Source organism: Lissotriton helveticus, chromosome 3_1, assembly GCF_964261635.1.
Source record: "Lissotriton helveticus chromosome 3_1, aLisHel1.1, whole genome shotgun sequence".
Taxonomy (NCBI): domain Eukaryota; kingdom Metazoa; phylum Chordata; class Amphibia; order Caudata; family Salamandridae; genus Lissotriton; species Lissotriton helveticus.
Window position 1 is genome coordinate 469,501,010 of NC_136061.1, and position 20,622 is coordinate 469,521,631.

A 20,622-nucleotide genomic window follows, 5' to 3' on the forward strand; every position below is an offset into this window, starting at 1 on the left:
CACTACTCTGCACTCACTACTCTGCACTCACTACGCTGCCCTCACTACTCACTACTCTGCACTCACTACTCACTACTCTGCACTCACTACTCACTACTCTGCACTCACTACTCTGCAGTCACTACTCTGCAGACAATACTCTGCAGTCACTACTCTGCACTCTCTACTCACTACTCTGCAGTCACTACTCACTACTCTGCAGTCACTACTCACTACTCTGCAGTCACTACTCACTACTCTGCAGTCACTACTCTGCACTCACTACTCACTACTCTGCACTCACTACTCACTACTCTGCACTCACTACTCTGCACTCACTACTCTGCACTCACTACTCAGTACTCTGCACTCACTACTCTGCACTCACTACTCACTACTCTGCACTCACTACTCACTACTCTGCACTCACTACTCTGCACTCACTACTCACTACTCTGCACTCACTACTCACTACTCTGCACTCACTACTCTGCACTCACTACTCACTACTCTGCACTCACTACTCACTACTCTGCACTCACTACTCACTACTTTGCACTCACTACTCACTACTCTGCAGTCACTACTCACTACTCTGCGGTCACTACTCACTACTCTGCAGTCACTACTCTGCAGTCACTACTCTGCAGTCACTACTCTGCACTCACTACTCATTACTATGCACTCACTACTCACTACTCTGCACTCACTACTCACTACTCTGCACTCACTACTCACTACTCTGCACTCACTACTCACTACTCTGCACTCACTACTCTGCACTCACTACTCTGCACTCACTACTCTGCATTCACTACCTGCACTCACTACTCACTACTCTGCACTCACAACTCACTACTCTGCACTCACTACTCACTACTCTGCACTCACTACTCTGCACTCACTACTCACTACTCTGCACTCACTACTCTGCACTCACTACTCTGCACTCACTTCTCACTACTCTGCACTCACTACTCTGCACTCACTACTCTGCACTCACTACTCACTACTCTGCACTCAATACTCACTACTCTGCACTCACTACTCTGCACTCACTACTCTGCACTCACTACTCACTACTCTGCACTCACTACTCACTACTCTGCACTCACTACTCACTACTCTGCACTCACTACTCTGCACTCACTACTCACTACTCTGCACTCACTACTCACTACTCTGCACTCACTACTCACTACTCTGCACTCACTACTTACTACTCTGCAGTCACTACTCTGCACTCACTACTCACTACTCTGCAGTCACTGCTCTGCACTCACTACTCACTACTTTGCAGTCACTACTCTGCACTCACTACTCACTACTCTGCAGTCACTACTCTGCACTCACTACTCTGCACTCACTACTCTGCACTCACTACTCTGCACTCACTTCTCTGCACTCACTACTCTGCACTCACTTCTCACTACTCTGCACTCACTACTCACTACTCTGCAGTCACTACTCACTACTCTGCAGTCACTACTCTGCACTCACTACTCACTACTCTGCAGTCACTACTCTGCAGTCACTACTCACTACTCTGCACTCACTACTCACTACTCTGCACTCACTACTCTGCACTCACTACTCACCACTCACTACTCACTACTCTGCACTCACTACTCTGCACTCACTACTCTGCACTCACTACTCACTACTCTGTACTCACTACTCTGCACTTACTACTCACTACTCTGTACTCACTACTCTGCAGTCACTACTCTGCACTCACTACTCACTACTCTGCAGTCACTACTCTGCAATCACTACTCCATACTCTGCACTCACTACTCAGCAGTCACTACTCACTACTCTGCACTCACTACTCACTACTCTGCACGCACTACTCTGCACTCACTACTCTGCCCTCACTACTCACGACTCTGCACTCACTACTCACTACTCTGCACTCACTACTCTGCACTCACTACTCACTACTCTGTACTCACTACTCTGCACTCACTACTCACTACTCTGTACTCACTACTCTGCACTCACTACTCAGCACTCACTACTACTACTCACTACTTTGCACTCACTACTCTGCACTCACTACTCTGCACTCACTACTCTGCACTCACTACTCTGCACTCACTACTCACTACTCTGCACTCACTACTCACTACTCTGCAGTCACTACTCACTACTCTGCAGTCACTACTCTGCAGTCACTACTCACTACTCTGCAGTCACTACTCTGCAGTCACTACTCACTACTCTGCACTCACTACTCACTACTCTGCACTCACTACTCTGCACTCACTACTCACTACTCTGCACTCACTACTCACTACTCTGCACTCACCACTCACTACTCTGCACTCACTACTCTGCACTCACTACTCACTACTCTGTACTCATTACTCTGCACTCACTACTCACTACTCTGTACTCACTACTCTGCACTCACTACTCAGCACTCACTACTACTACTCACTACTCTGCACTCACTACTCTGCACTCACTACTCTGCACTCACTACTCTGCACTCACTACTCACTACTCTGCACTCACTACTCTGCACTCACTACTCTGCACTCACTACTCTGCACTCACTACTCTGCACTCACTACTCACTACTCTGCACTCACTACTCTGCACTCACTACTCTGCACTCACTACTCTGCACTCACTACTCTGCACTCACTACTCACTACTCTGTACTCACTACTCTGCACTCACTACTCACTACTCTGCACTCACTACTCTGCACTCACTACTCACTACTCTGCACTCACTACTCTGCACTCACTACTCTGCACTCACTACTCTGCACTCACTACTCACTACTCTGCACTCACTACTCACTACTCTGCACTCAGTACTCTGCACTCACTACTCTGCACTCACTACTCACTACTCTGCACTCACTACTCACTACTCTGCACTCACTACTCTGCACTCACTACTCTGCACTCACTACTCACTACTCTGCACTCACTACTCACTACTACTCACTACTCTGCACTCACTGCTCTGCACTCACTACTCACTACTCTGCACTCACTACTCTGCACTCACTACTCACTACTCTGCACTCACTACTCTGCACTCACTACTCTGCACTCACTACTCACTACTCTGCACTCACTACTCACTACTCTGCACTCACTACTCTGCACTCACTACTCTACACTCACTACTCTGCACTCACTACTCTGCACTCACTGCTCTGCACTCACTACTCTGCACTCACTACTCACTATTCTGCACTCACTACTCACTACTCTGTATTCACTACTCACCACTCTGCACTCACCACTCTGCACTCATCACTCTGCACTCACCACTCTGCACTCACCACTCTGCACTCACCACTCTGCACTCACCACTCTGCACTCACTACTCTGCACTCACTACTCTGCACTCACTACTCTGCACTCACTACTCACTACTCTGCACTCACTACTCACTACTCTGCACTCACTACTCTGCACTCACTACTCACTACTCTGCACTCACTACTCACTACTCTGTATTCACTACTCACCACTCACCACTCTGCACTCACTACTCTGCACTCACTACTCTGCACTCACTACTCTGCACTCACTACTCACTACTACTCACTACTCTGCACTCACTACTCACTACTCTGCACTCACTACTCTGCACTCACTACTCTGCACTCACTACTCACTACTCTGCACTCACTACTCTGCACTCACTACTCTGCACTCACTACTCACTACTCTGCACTCACTACTCACTACTCTGCACTCACTACTCACTACTCTGCACTCACTACTCTGCACTCACTACTCACTACTCTGCACTCACTACTCTGCACTCTACTCTGCACTCACTACTCACTACTCACTACTCTGCACTCACTACTCACTACTCTGCACTCACTACTCACTACTCTGCACTCACTACTCTGCACTCACTACTCACTACTCTGCACTCACTACTCTGCACTCACTACTCACTACTCTGCACTCACTACTCTGCACTCACTACTCTGCAGTCACTACTCTGCACTCACTACTCTGCAGTCACTACTCACTACTCTGCAGTCCCTACTCACTACTCTGCAGTCACTACTCACTACTCTGCAGTCACTACTCACTACTCTGCGCTCACTACTCACTACTCTGCGCTCACTACTCACTACTCTGCGCTCACTACTCTGCACTCACTACTCTGCACTCACTACTCTGCACTCACTACTCACTACTCTGCACTCACTACTCACTACTCACTACTCTGTATTCACTACTCACCACTCTGCACTCACCACTCTGCACTCACCACTCTGCACTCACCACTCTGCACTCACCACTCTGCACTCACTACTCTGCACTCACTACTCACTACTCTGCACTCACTACTCTGCACTCACTACTCACTACTCTGCACTCACTACTCACTACTCTGTATTCACTACTCACCACTCTGCACTCACCACTCTGCACTCACTACTCTGCACTCACTACTCTGCACTCACTACTCTGCACTCACTACTCACTACTACTCACTACTCTGCACGCACTACTCACTACTCTGCACTCACTACTCTGCACTCACTACTCACTACTCTGCACTCACTACTCTGCACTCACTACTCACTACTCTGCACTCACTACTCACTACTCACTACTCTGCACTCACTACTCACTACTCTGCACTCACTACTCACTACTCTGCACTCACTACTCTGCACTCACTACTCACTACTCACTACTCTGCACTCACTACTCTGCACTCACTACTCACTACTCTGCACTCACTACTCACTACTCTGCACTCACTACTCTGCACTCACTACTCACTACTCTGCACTCACTACTCACTACTCTGCACTCACTACTCTGCACTCACTACTAACTACTACTCACTACTCTGCACTCACTACTCACTACTCTGCACTCACTACTCTGCACTCACTACTCACTACTCTGCACTCACTACTCTGCACTCACTACTCACTACTCTGCACTCACTACTCACTACTCTGCACTCACTACTCACTACTCTGCACTCGCTACTCACTACTCTGCACTCACTACTCTGCACTCACTACTCACTACTCTGCACTCACAACTCACCACTCTGCACTCACCACTCTGCACTCACCACTCTGCACTCACCACTCTGCACTCACCACTCTGCACTCACTACTCTGCACTCACTACTCACTACTCTACTCACTACTCACTACTCTGCACTCACTACTCACTACTCTGCACTCACTACTCACTACTCTGTATTCACTACTCACCACTCTGCACTCACCACTCTGCACTCACTACTCTGCACTCACTACTCTGCACTCACTACTCTGCACTCACTACTCTGCACTCACTACTCACTACTACTCACTACCCTGCACGCACTACTCACTACTCTGCACTCACTACTCTGCACTCACTACTCACTACTCTGCACTCACTACTCACTACTCTGCACTCACTACTCACTACTCTGCACTCACTACTCACTACTCTGCACTCACTACTCACTACTCTGCACTCACTACTCTGCACTCACTACTCACTACTACTCACTACTCTGCACTCACTACTCACTACTCTGCACTCACTACTCTGCACTCACTACTCACTACTCTGCACTCACTACTCACTACTCACTACTCTGCACTCACTACTCACTACTCTGCACTCACTACTCACTACTCTGCACTCACTACTCACTACTCTGCACTCACTACTCACTACTCTGCACTCACTACTCACTACTCTGCACTCACTACTCACTACTCTGTATTCACTACTCACCACTCTGCACTCACCACTCTGCACTCACTACTCTGCACTCACTACTCTGCAATCACTACTCTGCACTCACTATGCACTCACTACTCACTACTACTCACTACTCTGCACTCACTACTCACTACTCTGCACTCACTACTCTGCACTCACTACTCTGCACTCACTACTCTGCACTCACTACTCACTACTCTGCACTCACTACTCTGCACTCACTACTCTGCACTCACTACTCTGCACTCACTACTCTGCACTCACTACTCACTACTCTGCACTCACTACTCACTACTCTGTATTCACTACTCACCACTCTGCACTCACCACTCTGCACTCACTACTCTGCACTCACTACTCTGCACTCACTACTCACTACTCTGTATTCACTACTCACCACTCTGCACTCACCACTCTGCACTCACTACTCTGCACTCACTACTCTGCACTCACTACTCTGCACTCACTACTCTGCAATCACTACTCTGCACTCACTACTCACTACTCTGGACTCACTACTCACTACTCTGTATTCACTACTCACCACTCTGCACTCACTACTCTGCACTCACTACTCTGCACTCACTACTCTGCTCTCACTACTCACTACTCTGCACTCACTACTCACTACTCTGCACTCACTACTCACTACTCTGCACTCACTACTCACTACTCTGTATTCACTACTCACTACTCTGCACTCACTACTCTGAAAGCAGGCAAGGCTACTGACTAATTTTACACTGGTCACGGTTAACACTCTTTTCTAGAAGAGAATAGACACGTTTATCTTGGTGGGTTGAATAAAAAAAAACACATGGCGCACCCTGGTGTCCAATAACGAATAGGCGATCAGTAACGTGCACGCTCAGAGAGCAGACTGTACTGAATGTTCTGTGTACATTAGCAGAATCCTTCAAAGCACATCTGACATCATTCTTTGCTCTCGCCATTCCGGTCCTTTACACTGCAAACACTCCCGCAAGTCCATGGTTTAGAGGACATAACATTCTGAACACGCACCTACCTCTCAGTGCCTTCACTGCGTGAAACTTCTCGATGCCAGCCAGGAAGAGAGCAGTGATCGGCGCGCGGCGGGGACGCTGGCGCCGTGAGCGTGCGCACGACTGAATGCGCGTGGCCAGCTCTTGTCGCACCTCTCCCATTGAGAATGCTGGGCGCGTGCCCAGCTCTTGTCTCCTTTTGTCGGCTTTGGAGACTGAAATGATTGCAATATATCTCTGCCGAGAACGCGCTTTCAGCGCGTCTCTAGGCCGAGACCTAAAAATGACGTTGAAATGTTGCCAAAAGTTTAAAAAAATGTCTGGTCGAATTAATATTGCTAGTAAAATGCCGTTTGGCACAAAAACATACAGGTACTTACAAAAGACATTTCCAGAATAAGCTTGCTGCAAACCCCTTTCTTGCACCCCAGCTACTGTACATTAATGACTTGTCTATGTCATTTACCCAGCAGCTTCTACCATCATCCAACTGTACATCCGTTGTCTTACTTATAATCAAGGATAACTGGATAATATCCCAACGCCCCAAGACCTATGCAAGCAAATATTGTTGCTCTTTATTTCGGGGAGTTTGAGAGGTTTGTCATGTTCAAACCTCCATGTTTTATCAGTTATCAGTTGGCTGACTGGTAAGTTATAGTTCAGTATTAAATCATCAAACAGGATAAGTTTCCCATCCGCAATCAAAATGCCTTCCCTGTGGATACTTGCTGTCTGCCCCAATTTACCAGTCACTTCTTGACCATACAGGCTAAGCCTAGAAAAAATATGGACTGGCCTAGTTTGTAAGTCATTTCCACACATGCCTCATGTTCTTTGTCCTCAAATCACTTGCTAGTCCAACAAATACAGGGTGTAGTTGTGCCTTGGTCACCGTGCCTCAAATGGCTATCGGCAGTGAAATCAGCTCCAATGTCATTTAAAAAACTTGGTTTCATCTGTCTGATTTCACTGATGTTGCACTTCTAAGTAGTAATTTTCAAAATTGGGATTCTATTCCCCCTTCAGTGGCTTACCACATAAATTTAGTGTGGACTTCTTTTTTTCTCTTCATCCCCAATATCAGTAGTGTAATCAAAGTTCTCAGTTCTCCGAACGACTTTAAAGGCAAAGGCACTTGAGCAACTGTAAGAAAAGAAGTGTCCTTAAAGCATGATAATTTTTGTCAGAGCCACCACCCCGGTAACAAGATTATAAGTTGCCACCTGAATGAGATCAAACCATTTAGTTCTGTGACAACACTCATATGGTTGCACCCAATAGGATCTACGACTGTGTGATATGATTTGACTCATCGAAATTTAAATGTATCTTATCGACTGATGTCTAGAATTATGTGATAAATTATGTGACTGGTCAGAAGTAAGCTGCAAAGGAAATGAACAAAATGTGATTTGGTCAATTTAGTTATAGATCAGAAAGGCAGCCAAACCTATGAAACAACTCCATAGTCAGAGCTAAATTCTGTTCAAGATTGCTCGGATGCAGAAGTATATCATTTGCACATAGCAAAAAGCTATTTCGTGTGTGCTGCATCAGAATTCACTGATTATTCAGGGTGCCTTTTATACGCCAATCTAGCAGCTACACTTCCAGAGCATAGAGTCATAGTGAGAGAGGACAGACCTGCCATTTGCATCTATATCCTGAAATGTGAAATAACATTGCCTGGTCTGACTTTCATCGTAGGTTGGAGATATAACAGTTTAATACACTGTATGGAGTGTACTCCAAAATTCATGTGCTCCACAGTCACATTTTTACAATCCCACACCAGCATGTCACACTCCATCCTGATGTATATCAATGTCACAAGGAGCACTGTGTCATGTTCCAGAAGGCAACTCATGATTTCACTATCCAATGGGACACACTTACACGACCATACGAGCAGGGAGGCTTTACATTCCAAACTTTGAGCTGTATTATCTAAGTGCACAGGCACACTTTGCTCACTATTGGTTCCACCCCACCCCCCCGTTCCACTCCTCACGTAGCCACTGAGCATTGGTTATCAGACCCAATCCCGTTGGATGGTGCAATACTGTCCAGAGTGGCACCTCGTGAGAAAGAACCAACCTCAATAGACTGCACAAACGCAGCCTGGTCCCGTATTTCAGCACAAATGTCCGCATCCAGTCTTTATTCCCCTCTCCTTACTTTGACTTATCACCCTGATGTGGCGCTGCTGCAAGAAGGTATTTTTAGAAACAGGACATGCACACGGAACATTGACACCTGGGGGGACCTCTTTGTTTAAGGTCAATTTTGCACTCGCCAGCCGTTATGTCTTGACCCCCGACCCTCTACCATGGACACATTTCTGTATGCCCGCCTGAGACATGGGGTATGAGCGTGCCATTCCACATTCCCTTCAGAACCTCCCACCCTACCGCCTCGGCATCGTGCCCTTCAGGCGGCTAAAGCTAGCCATCTAGTGCCTGCACTTTACCATTCGCTGTACGTCGATCATGAATACTCGCCTTGTACTTCCTGAGCTAAGTGGGGATTGGATCTGGGTCAATAGCTCACTGATGAGCAACAGACCTATTGATGTAAACAGACTGAAGGGATCTCCTCGAACAGCAGGGTACGTATCATCCATTACCGATATCTTCAACGCTATTAACATACTCCTGTGCGGTTAAACAGGTATGGTCTATGGGGCTCTGACAGCTGCGCTAGGTGCCAGGCGGGACAGTCAGATTTCCTTCACCTTGCCTGGGCGTGACCGGGGGTGTATTACTACTGGCAGCTGGTATTTGAGGCCCTTGATTCCACGATCGCTGCACCCCTTCCTAGATCTCCACTCACTGCGCTTCTGGGCTATTACGCTCCCATTCCTACCACACACAGGAAGTTTGTTTCCTTCAGCTTGGTCCTGGCGAAACGCCGCGTATCCTGCAGGTGGGACCGTGGCCGTGCGCCTAAATTTAAAGAATAGTTGAGCGATATGATCCTTTGGCAAGACCAAATCTGAACGTATGCTGACTTATTACCTCGCTCCTCATGACCCTGGGACATATGGGGCCCACTGCAGTCATATTTGCTGGAACATCCTCTCACAGTTGATTCCTAAGTCTACGCACCTGGCACGTGATCCAGGGATTACCTTGCCATGCTGGGAATGTCTGGGGTGGGAAACACAGCTCTGTAATGTTACATATACATTTGTACACCAAGCAATACTCCCAGCTCCTCCTATTGATATGAAATGCCTAATATGCGCTATGTTACTTTATTGATGTCTCTGCATTTCGTATGTCAAAACCCTTCATATGTACTATTATTTGCACAATGATAATGTAATTTGCTGTACCCGATGATCACACCACTTGTACTATGCTGGTGATTGTTTAATAAAGACATTTAAAAAAAACAACTCATGATTTCACCATTTTAGTAAACAATCACTTTCGGTAGTCTGGTTGCTAGCACTTTAATTAAAATTGTATAACCAGTATGGAGAACATAAAATATGGTTATACAAAGTCCTCTTTAAGGCATTACAACCAGGTTTTTGTAATCACTTCTGTCTGTACCTCTCTTGTGGATGGCAATAAACCAACAACTTCCTTTTTACATTGCACAGGTCCATCATTCGTTGGACTAACAAGCCCTCATATGTTGATTAAAATTGTATGGGCAGACCATCTGTATCTGGAGTCCTCCCAATGTTTAAAGACATGACTCCTCCTTTAGAATTTTCAGATGAAAATGGGTAATCTATGTTTACTTACAGCGAGAACTGGGCCATAAAGAAAGAAGGCAATCGAGTCCCTCATGGTCTGACTTGGAATGGAGCAATGTTTAGTACATAGAACAGATAGAAATATACAGCATATCTATCTGTATATAAGTATTTATCTGTACTATATATATGTACCTATACATGTATATTTCTTTGTATACAATACTTATGTTTAAAAAAAAGATATGCATTAGTTCTGCTTAATAAATGTATATATATTACTTATAACAAGTATATAAATGACTGCATAAATAAACACATCTTTTTATCCTAACTATTTATCTATAAGTGCTTCACTATTGTTCTAAAAACCAAACACATATGCATGTAAAAAAATAAATAAAACCAATTGAAAGTACAACAACACTTAAAAGCCAGAGTTTATTTAATGCATCTTTATTCTACATATACTACCTTCCTTTATGCATCTAAATACCTTCCATGTACTTATGGAACTATATCTTTATTACTTTTGGATCTATATATTTATTGCTTTTACATATTTATTAATTTTCTTCTAACTCAGCATACCCAATGAACTACCCTACTTTCACCCCGTACCCCTCTAAATATATCCTCTACCTCAACTCTCTGACTCATCTCAAACCTCTTTCTACTAGTCTTTTCAATGTACTAGTCTATTTCTCACCCTATACCTCTATCATTATAACCATTACCTCCACTCTCTCATTCATCCCAAACCCTATACCACTACTATGATCCCCAAAATAACCCTTTCAAGGCTCTTCCCAACTCCACCCCTCCTTGCATCATCTCATACCTCTTTTTACTAATCCAAAACCCTGACATTTCTAAACCCTCCCTCTGACTCTTCCCCCTCCAACTCCCTTTTACTCATCCCCCTCCATCTCGGTTTTTTACTCATCCCAAACCTCCCCCGACTGCTATGAGCTCCAAAACAGTCCTTTTCAATCCAAAAAACAGACTAACATGTCCACCACTCAAATTAATTTCATATTTCACTATACTAATTCACCACAAGTCCCTTTATGGGTTCTGGAGTAGCGTGCTACTCGCAAAAAAACACTTCAACACTTCATAAGGGGTAGCAAGCGCTATACAATTACAAACTTTCGACCTCTTCCATCCTTTTGCTATCCTTCTCTATTCAAATAGCTGACTAACATATCCACCACTCAAATGACTTTCATAATTCACCACTAACACTGTTTGGGTTCAAAAGTAGCGTGCTACTCGCCAAAAAAAAGCACTTCAGCCTCCCCCATCAGGGCACACAAGTGCTATATAAATGCAACCCATGTTCCCTTCTCTATCCCTCCCCTATCCTTCTCAATCCAAATAACTGACTAACATATCCACCACTCAAATTACTTTCCTATAAACGCTATAATTATTCACCACTAATCTTTTCTGGGTTCTGAAGTAGTGTGCTTCTCACTGAAAAAGCGCTTCAACACCCTCCATGTTGCCAATATAAAATGAAAGATACCTTGCAATCTTAATAGTCTTATTGTATTAGACCCTGATTCAACACATCTCTGTAAATTTAGAATGATTCAGTGTTCTTCCTAAAATACAGTTCAGACCTACTCATATGGCTTCTTTCCCCAGTACCAACAGACTTCTCAATCGACCATTCACAGAGTCACTAACATGAAAAAAATATATTTTATGTAAAAAAATAAAGAAACAAAAGAATTAATAAAACATTGCCTAAATATGCAGAGTACATTGGGCCAGATGTAGGAAGCCTAATTTTGGCCGTTAGGCTTTTCAAATGTAGGAGGCCACATTTCAGGATTCGGTAATTTATCAAATCGGTAATTTAAGAAATCGGTAAATTATCTACATCCCATTTACCTATTCTTAAATACCAAATCGGTAAAATTTGGTATTTAAGAATATGTAAATTGAGATTACCTACATCTGGCCCACTATTTTTTAGTAAAGTCCGAGAATGAAGTTAGCGGGGGGTCATGTTTTATTCTTTTTGTCTTCTTCGGCCTACTGTGCCAATGTACTAACCAGGGACGTTCATGATAGCCTGAAGCTCAGTAAACCCCACCGGTACAGAGTTGCCAGCTCTACAGACATTGGCAACAACAGTCATTCAATCACCTGATCCTTCTTCATAGACTTGCAGTACTTTCCAATCCAGATTTTAAATCGGTGTTTGTTCTTGCATCTTGGATGCATCCTCTTTTGCATCTGCCATTCACTCTAACCCCTTTGCTTTATCTTTTACTGCCTGATTTGCAGCCGGCTTCTTGTTCTAACTACAGAGCATTCAAAATTTTAGCTTACACCATTGAGAGCGATGGTTCTGTCTGTCAATCTGCGGTCCTCCGTTTTCTGATGCCTAATGGCAGGCCTCCTTTGCTCCATTAAAAAAGTGAATCTTGCCATCAGCATTCACATTCATGTTTTTTTTAGGACTAGTAACATATTTGATTCCCAGGGTTCAGTGTTTCCCCCTCACAATCAGACATTCTGATCATATGCACCATAAATATGTAGTTTCACAAGATGTGCACAAGTAGGAAATATGTCTTGCTTTTAAATTATGTAGTCAAGGTCACAATTATTCTTGAGCTTCATTATAAAGGGTAGAGGGTTGGATCTTAGTGGTGCTGGAGACACAGTGTCCCTCGAGGCCTTCAAGGGAAAGGAACTTGGACAAGTCCTTGGGGACTTCTAACCTGGCAGGCCATTCTACCAGAAATAATTCCAAAGACAGCTTCTGACTTCCCACAATAAGGAACTTGTTCTGCCTTAGCCGTCCTCCAGTGTCTTTGGCCCTGTATTCAAGAAAGGGAATTCTCTCTTCTGAAATTTCAATTTCACTGTGGAGTTCTGTGACACGGGATCCAGAGAATCGATTTTTGGTTCAGTGACTGCCACTCTGTTCCTCAACTTATTGTGATAAGCTCTAAGGAGACTGACTTCAGTTGTAACAGTGTCTATTTTATTTTACATTGTCACTCATGGTTTGTCCTAAACATTTTGGTAGTTTGACTCCTGAGCTACTTTACCTTGATCTCCTATTTGGTCAACTTTGAATGAAGAACCAGTGCATGGCTGTGAAGTCATTATGGCATGTAGAGTCGTGTTAGATCACATTGCCCATGTCTGCAGCTGTCTTGCTGCATGATATTGAAACCCTGAACTGTATATCTTCTACCGATGCCTGCTTCAGTCATTGCCCGGGGCACACAATGAATGATGTGTTGTCCATAGATCAGAGCTGCTAGACCAAGCATCTTTAGGGTGGTCTTCCCTAAGGCTTTATGCCATTTGCCTCCATGTTTTGCTGATTATTTTTGTTAGCCTTAAGACGATGAGCACTTTACCACTGCTAACCAGTGCTAAAGTGTATGTGCTTCTCCCCAGAAATATGATGAAATTGGTGTATACCTAACTGGTGTACTAGGAAGTCTTTTGTACAGTGGTATGCTACATACTCATGGCCTGTACCTCAAATATTACTAGTGTGCTGCAGCACCCAAAGGAGAAGCCTGCAAACCCATCTCAGGCCTGCCACTGCAGTGCCTATGAGAGCAGTATACTGCCACATCGACTTGGCATTTAAAACTACTTGCCAAGCCTGAATCACTCCCTTTAATACATGCAAGTCACTTCTAAAATAGGCCCTAAGCAACCCTAAAGGCAGAGCACTATGTAAGTAAAAGGTAGGACATGTACATGTATGTTTTGCATGTTCTGTTAGTGACAAACAGCCTATTTCATTTTTCACTACTGTGAGACATATCCCTTTCATATGCCAGCATTGGGAATTCCTTAATTCACTTTTAAGCTGTAATTCCTGATCAGAGAGGAGTACCTTTTTTATGTTTCATGTGTTTGGAAAGGTAATGATAAATCCTCCTTACTGCTGAAGTTGGATTTACCATTACTGATTTAGAAATGCCACTTTTAGAAAGTGGACATTGCTCTGTATCTACTACTCTTTGTGTCTGACAGCCTTCCTCCAATACAAGTCTGGATTGGGTGACAGCTACACTTTGTGCATTCCTTCTAGACAGCCACAAACACAAAAAAGTGAGACTCATCTGCATTCTGAGCACTCATCTGCATTTGATGGGTCTTCCTCGGCAGGGAGCAATGAGAGGGGCTGACACTTCAATATGCAGTGTTCTGTCCACAAACAAAGCACAGATTCATCCCCCACATATAGCCTGAAAGTCAGAACTGGGTTGAAAGAGATCCTACATCAAATGCACTATTGGGTATATGTACTAGCCCTCTGACCCCCTAAAATCATACACTCCAGGAACTCCGCCCAGGATTGAATAATACATGTACTAGTATATTGTATCATGTATAAAAGTACAGCATAATATAGTTGATTCCTTCATTAAAGATTTTGTTCATGGGATTTCTGCATGTAGGTTGTAGTACTAATATGCATTTAAAGAAACTGTTAAGTTAGCTTACAGTTGAGACATTTGATATTAAAGTGAAGGCTATTTTCTGCCAGGTTTCTCTTCTGCAGGCGCAGACCAAAGGCATTCATTAGTTAGTGAGAAGCTCATTGCATTTCTGAGATAGTGAGGCAAAGAAGAACTGGCAAGGTCAAATCATTTTAATGAAGGGCCAAGGGATTGTTACCAGTTGGGCGCTTCAAAAGTAGAGACTGGAATATGGGAGGAGTGTTCAAGTTTATTTCTTACGATGGAAAAGTACCATGATGAAGTCACATTTTTCAAAATGTCTTTGTGCATTTAAATTAGTGAACTTTCCTTGGGGTCAGTCAGATTCTCTTTATATGTAAAGTGGTACAGACCTCTGTTGACATGTCGATTGGGTGGCATTATGTTATGCATTATCCTACACCTATGGAACTTCTATAGAGGTTCTAATGTTGCCACCTTTTTTGCTTCCTTGATTTAATAGGGGTTTCCCTATCCTTAGTTTAGGGTAGGGTTTGGTAGATTTTGAAAATCTCTCCATGTATGGGGAGCAGGATCGAAACCATTATTCTGCTCATCAAATTTGTTTACTTATCTTTTGCTTTGCAGCAAACTGAAAATTGTATATGCTCCTTGATGTTGAGGCCCAATATTGTATGGCACGTTAGTGCTCCTTTTGGTAGTCTTGTAGTTGTATAGTATGTTTTTAGGAATTATATATATCAGTCTGGCTTTGAGTTTGTAATAAACCTTTTAACTTCAAATTACTGACTCAGACTTTTATTGTGTGGTCTTAATGATCACACTGTACTTTGAGATTTAAATTGTCCTTAACCTCTTTTCCTCTCAGGCTACTAAAAAGGTCCATTTACCAGAGTAAATTGTAAGAAATAGCCCTAAGCGTTCTCAGCCCCGCAGTGTAATCAGATCAGGGGCTCTGAACATTAACATGTTTGCTCATCTCTCCTTAAAGGCTCTGCTGTACTAAACGACAGACCAGTATTCAAGTACTGACCTATTCTCTCATATAATTATGGTAGTAGGACTGCCTTCATAGTAACAGTAAGAAGAAGCATATGTGCCTATGTCCATGATGATGACCAGCATGATGATGAATCATGCCCAACTGTGCACAGGGATGAGCGTCCTAATGAAAAATGAAAAAAGATATAACTAAATTAATTATTTTCAGAGAAAAAATAAAATTCCTTACTTCTTAGGCTCGATTTGTAGATCTCTTTTGTGTAAAATTAAATGTATATTTCAGAAGCTAATCCATATCACCTTGGTAAATATAAATTGTAGTCACTCCACTGGAATGTCTGCCACAGGGGTCAGAGAAATAAGTCAATATATTCTATAACGGCCAAGTAATATGTCGCTCATTTAGTTGATATATCAATAGTAATTCCATTTCATTCGACAATTTGGTAAATAAACCACAGTGCATACGAGGTAATTTAATGTATCTATATTGAATAATTCCATTTGATGCACAGGAGATTTACTGAAAATATACAACAAAAATTGTATAGTAAACTATTAACTTCCATTGCATTTTAAAAGCGTTTCAACAAATGTAATTGTAAAACAAAGTCCCTTTAAAGTACACTTTTCTACTGCAGATTCGACTGTCCCTCCAGGACAACTTGAAAATAAGAGGTAGAGTGATGCAGCAAAAAAAACTTACTTTCTTTGTGAACCTGGATTGGATAAATTACCTTTTAATTATAGCCAGTATATTACAATCTCCCCTCAGAGATTGAACATGACTCATACTTCACATTATCAATGACTATGAACGGAAGATGGGCAATAAAATGATAGCATGAGGATTGAAGATGGGAATAGAATAAGCATAGCTCTTGTCAAAGTGTTTACCTGAAATAACCAATGATGAAAATTGCCACTGCTAGGGAACAGAAGGAAATGGAGTACCCCACAGTGTACATGACAGAGAGTCGTTCAAAGAATTCCCTCTGAAAGGAAAGAAAAACAACTGAAATGGAGAGCATTATAAGCTCCAATAGCTTTCATCTCCCTTTCACTTTTCTCCACTCCTCATTCATTTCCACTGCCTTTCAGTCTTTGAACAGGCATCAGTAATAATTTATTGATACATTTGTAGGAAAACCCTGCATGCAGCATACAAATAAAAAACAATTCACATTGTATATAGCTGTGCAGATGCCACCAAACAGCTAGGCAGCAGCAGCAGTTGTGTTTGTACAAATGTTAATTTGTAAAACACAGTAGTGTTTCTCACCCTCCACCTCCTCTTTCCCTCTTTCTTTCTCTGTCTACTTTCCTGCTCCTACCCGCTCTCCCTTGAATCTCTCCCCTTGCCAGCTTTTTCCCTTACGCATATTTCCTTATTGTTTGTCTTGACCTAACATGTAACTATGTAGCTATGCTCCAACAACTGTGCAACCTTTGTAACGATGTATCTTCTACTCATGTGAAGCGCTCTGATACCCCCGGGTCTAGCCAGCGCTATATAAAACCTTTCAAATAAATAACATAAATAAATTAATTAATAGATGTACCTTTTTTAAGGAGGGCCTTGTTAATGGGACACAACAAAACAAAATATTCAAAATAGAACACTACACTACAATTGCAGTACAACAAAACATGACAAAATAATAATGCAGCATAAATATACATCAGCACCAAAAAGAACAGAAAGGACACATCCCTGCCAAAAAGCAACATAACAAATATGCAGAAACCATGTAACGCATTACTACTTCCAGACACATTCTTTCATAATATGGTTTCGAAACGTGTTTGCACAAACACTGCCTTAACTTATGAGCAAGAACATGAAATCGTGGCCTTAAAAAAATATTTTCTAAACTAGCACTAGGTCATTAAAATGTAGTCTGTACGCTGTGATAATTGGTTGCTACGTACAGACTTGACACAAAAAAATGTTGGTACTCCCATTTTCATATGCTTTATTAATGTCACAAATCCACTTTTGATTTCCGTTGTATTTAATTGATTGAAAAAAGGATATTTAAGTGAGTGAACAATTGTCCTTCAATGTGAAACACATTTTCGAGTTTCCCAGTTAAATGATGTAATAATAATATACACTACACTGGGAGTTTTGAACAGAATAATCATGTCGCCCCTTTCTTCATGGAATTCCTGTGCCTCCCCGTTCTAGTCCACACCATCTTCCGAACCAGCTGCATCATTTACATATCTATCACAGCATGAACCTTCATGTGCATGGCAGACACGCTTACAATCTTTGGTGGCAAATTAAACAATTACGCAAATAAATCTTTCCCATCCATGCAACCAGGATCTGGAACAACATACCCTTAGCAGGGTCACTTGAACCCTGCTCTCTTACTGGAATGTGATGAAGACATGCTCCTTTAAATAACACCACTTCACAAAAGTCCACATAACAACTACGTTTCAAATCAAGTGATGACTGTAGCCTTGCCTCTGACCCTGTAAAGCACTCTGCTTCCATTTGGCTAGATTGAAGTTATCCAAACACAACATACATACATACAAAGTGTTGCTATGTCATGATACACATTAATCAGAATATGCAGGTTTACTGCATCATAATGTTTTTTTGCGCACAAAATGGGACATAACATACAAACTTAGTGTTTCTGCAATGATATGTACTTTTCTTGCCTATTTCTGAGGTGCTTACACTGTCCACATTTTACTACGTTTTTCATGGACACATGTATGGACAAATGTACTACTTAATAACAATTTCAAAATTACTCACAATGAAACTAAGACATCTATTTCTCTAGTTACTCTACTCAGTAGCTTAGGTTTATACTATTTCCCTTAACCTCAGACATTGTGTTAATACAACGATGAAGAAAATCAGAGAAGAAAGGAGCAGCTCTGTAAATAGGAACTGTTAAACCTGACACCCTTGTGTGGAAGCCCCCACATGTTTTACTTTCACCCCTTGTGTTTTGCTCATTTTGTGCTGGTTTTAGAACTCTGTTCACTTTACCATTGCAAACCAGTGCTAAATAGTTTGTGTTCTCTACCTAGAGCATGGTAAAATTGCCTTATACCCAATTGTCACATTTAGTTCACTTGTACATCTCTAGTAATTGGCACTACCAGTACCCAAAGCCTGTAAGTTAAATGCTACCAAACTTAGGAAGACTGAAAGGGAGACAAAGGAGGCATTACACCCCACAGGCTGGAACTGAGGATAAAAGGTGGCACTCTCAGATCCCACATCTGATCCCTTCTGGATCTATGGAAGAATCCAAAGATGGTTAGCTTTGCTGCCCTTCTGTAGAAAGACAGCCCTTTGCCTGAAGAAGGAAGGCTGGATCTATTCCTTGAACAGAGGACCACCAGAGTGAGTTCAACAGCTAACTGGCTGGCCTCAGGAACACAACAAGCTCCATAAACCTGCCCTGCATCTGCCCAGCCAAGTCCTGAACCCGAAGAAATACGACCCAGAGCCTGGAACCTTGGCAGGAGTCAAAATGTACTCCTCCTGATGCAACTGATGGTTTCATCAGAACTTACACAGTGCAATGCAACCCGAAGCAGGACATTGCATCACAGCACCTTGCAGCTCCTGACTGGTGGTGAGGTTCCGTGAATCCTGAACCCATTTCATAAAGGTCATGGTTTCGCTGCGAATGTGATATTAGCAAACCGTAACCAGTTTGTACGGCAAGCATGAGTGTTTTCGTCACGTTACACCGATGGATTCACTACGTATTAAGGGATTCGTTCTGAACCCTCGGGTTCCATTTTGTTTACGGCAGCCATTTTGTGGTTGCCTTCACATAGGCCGATGACTACGGCCGAACGAGTCTTTAGCACACGTACACTTTAGCTGACTTCTGAATGACCTGAGCAAACTGACCCTCTTGCCTGAAGTCAAACTTGTTAGGCCAGTGCCTTTCCCAGTAGCTGATCGAGATTGAGGATCAAGGCACAGGAGATCACAAACACTTTATGGCACACAACTATGTCTTATCTTACACACACATCTGTCTCTGCTCCTTTCTTTATGACCTGTTTACGATGAGGAGGTGCCCGTTTTTACGATGGGTTCGATCGACCTGTCTGATGAAGAATGTTGGGTTTCACCTATGATCGATCGTGGGCTGGGCAACTGAAAAGTGGGTTTTACCATCATGCGATACCTCTGATCTGGATACATGTGATTGGACAGTTTGTAAATGTAAGGTATTTGTCTGGAATGTGATTTTTGGCATAAAAAGGATGGCTTGCTTTGTAAAAATTGAGCAGTCTCCTACGAATATACAGCCATTGTACTTCGTGGACCTCTGTTTCTGGTTGCAGCCAATAAATTCGATCTTTGACGTCACCAAGAAGACTCCCTTTCTCCGTGTTTAGAAGACAGGTGAACTCGGAGACTTTGGGCATGTCCCCTGACGCCACCGGGTCTTAAATAACCCGGTTCTTCATTTGGCGCCCAATGTAGGGCGACTTCAGCGGTACCGGTCCAAGCCTGAAGATTGTGAGGAGCTTCGTGTGAAAATTCTGGAGGAAGGCCAACCACTTCATCGACCCCTGTATGTCGTCGTGGTCCGAAACTCTTTGCTGCGAGGTTCCCTGCTTTCCGATGGCTACGAAGGACTGCTGCCCTGACTGTCGCCCTGTCTTGGAGCCTTTGATGATTCGTAGAGCGAGACAATAGACGGATCTTCTGGCGACATCATCGATATTTCAGT

General features: G+C 43.2%; 1 protein-coding gene across 1 annotated transcript in view; it reads right to left on the minus strand.

Annotated features, from left to right (window-relative positions):
• Positions 1-20,622, minus strand: part of PTH2R (parathyroid hormone 2 receptor) — a 1,143,807-nt gene that overhangs the window by 629,848 nt on the left and 493,337 nt on the right. The window contains exon 5 of the mRNA XM_078683683.1: positions 16,784-16,881. Within this exon, the coding sequence (XP_078539809.1) occupies positions 16,784-16,881 (98 nt within the window). The remainder of the gene's footprint in view (positions 1-16,783; positions 16,882-20,622) is intronic.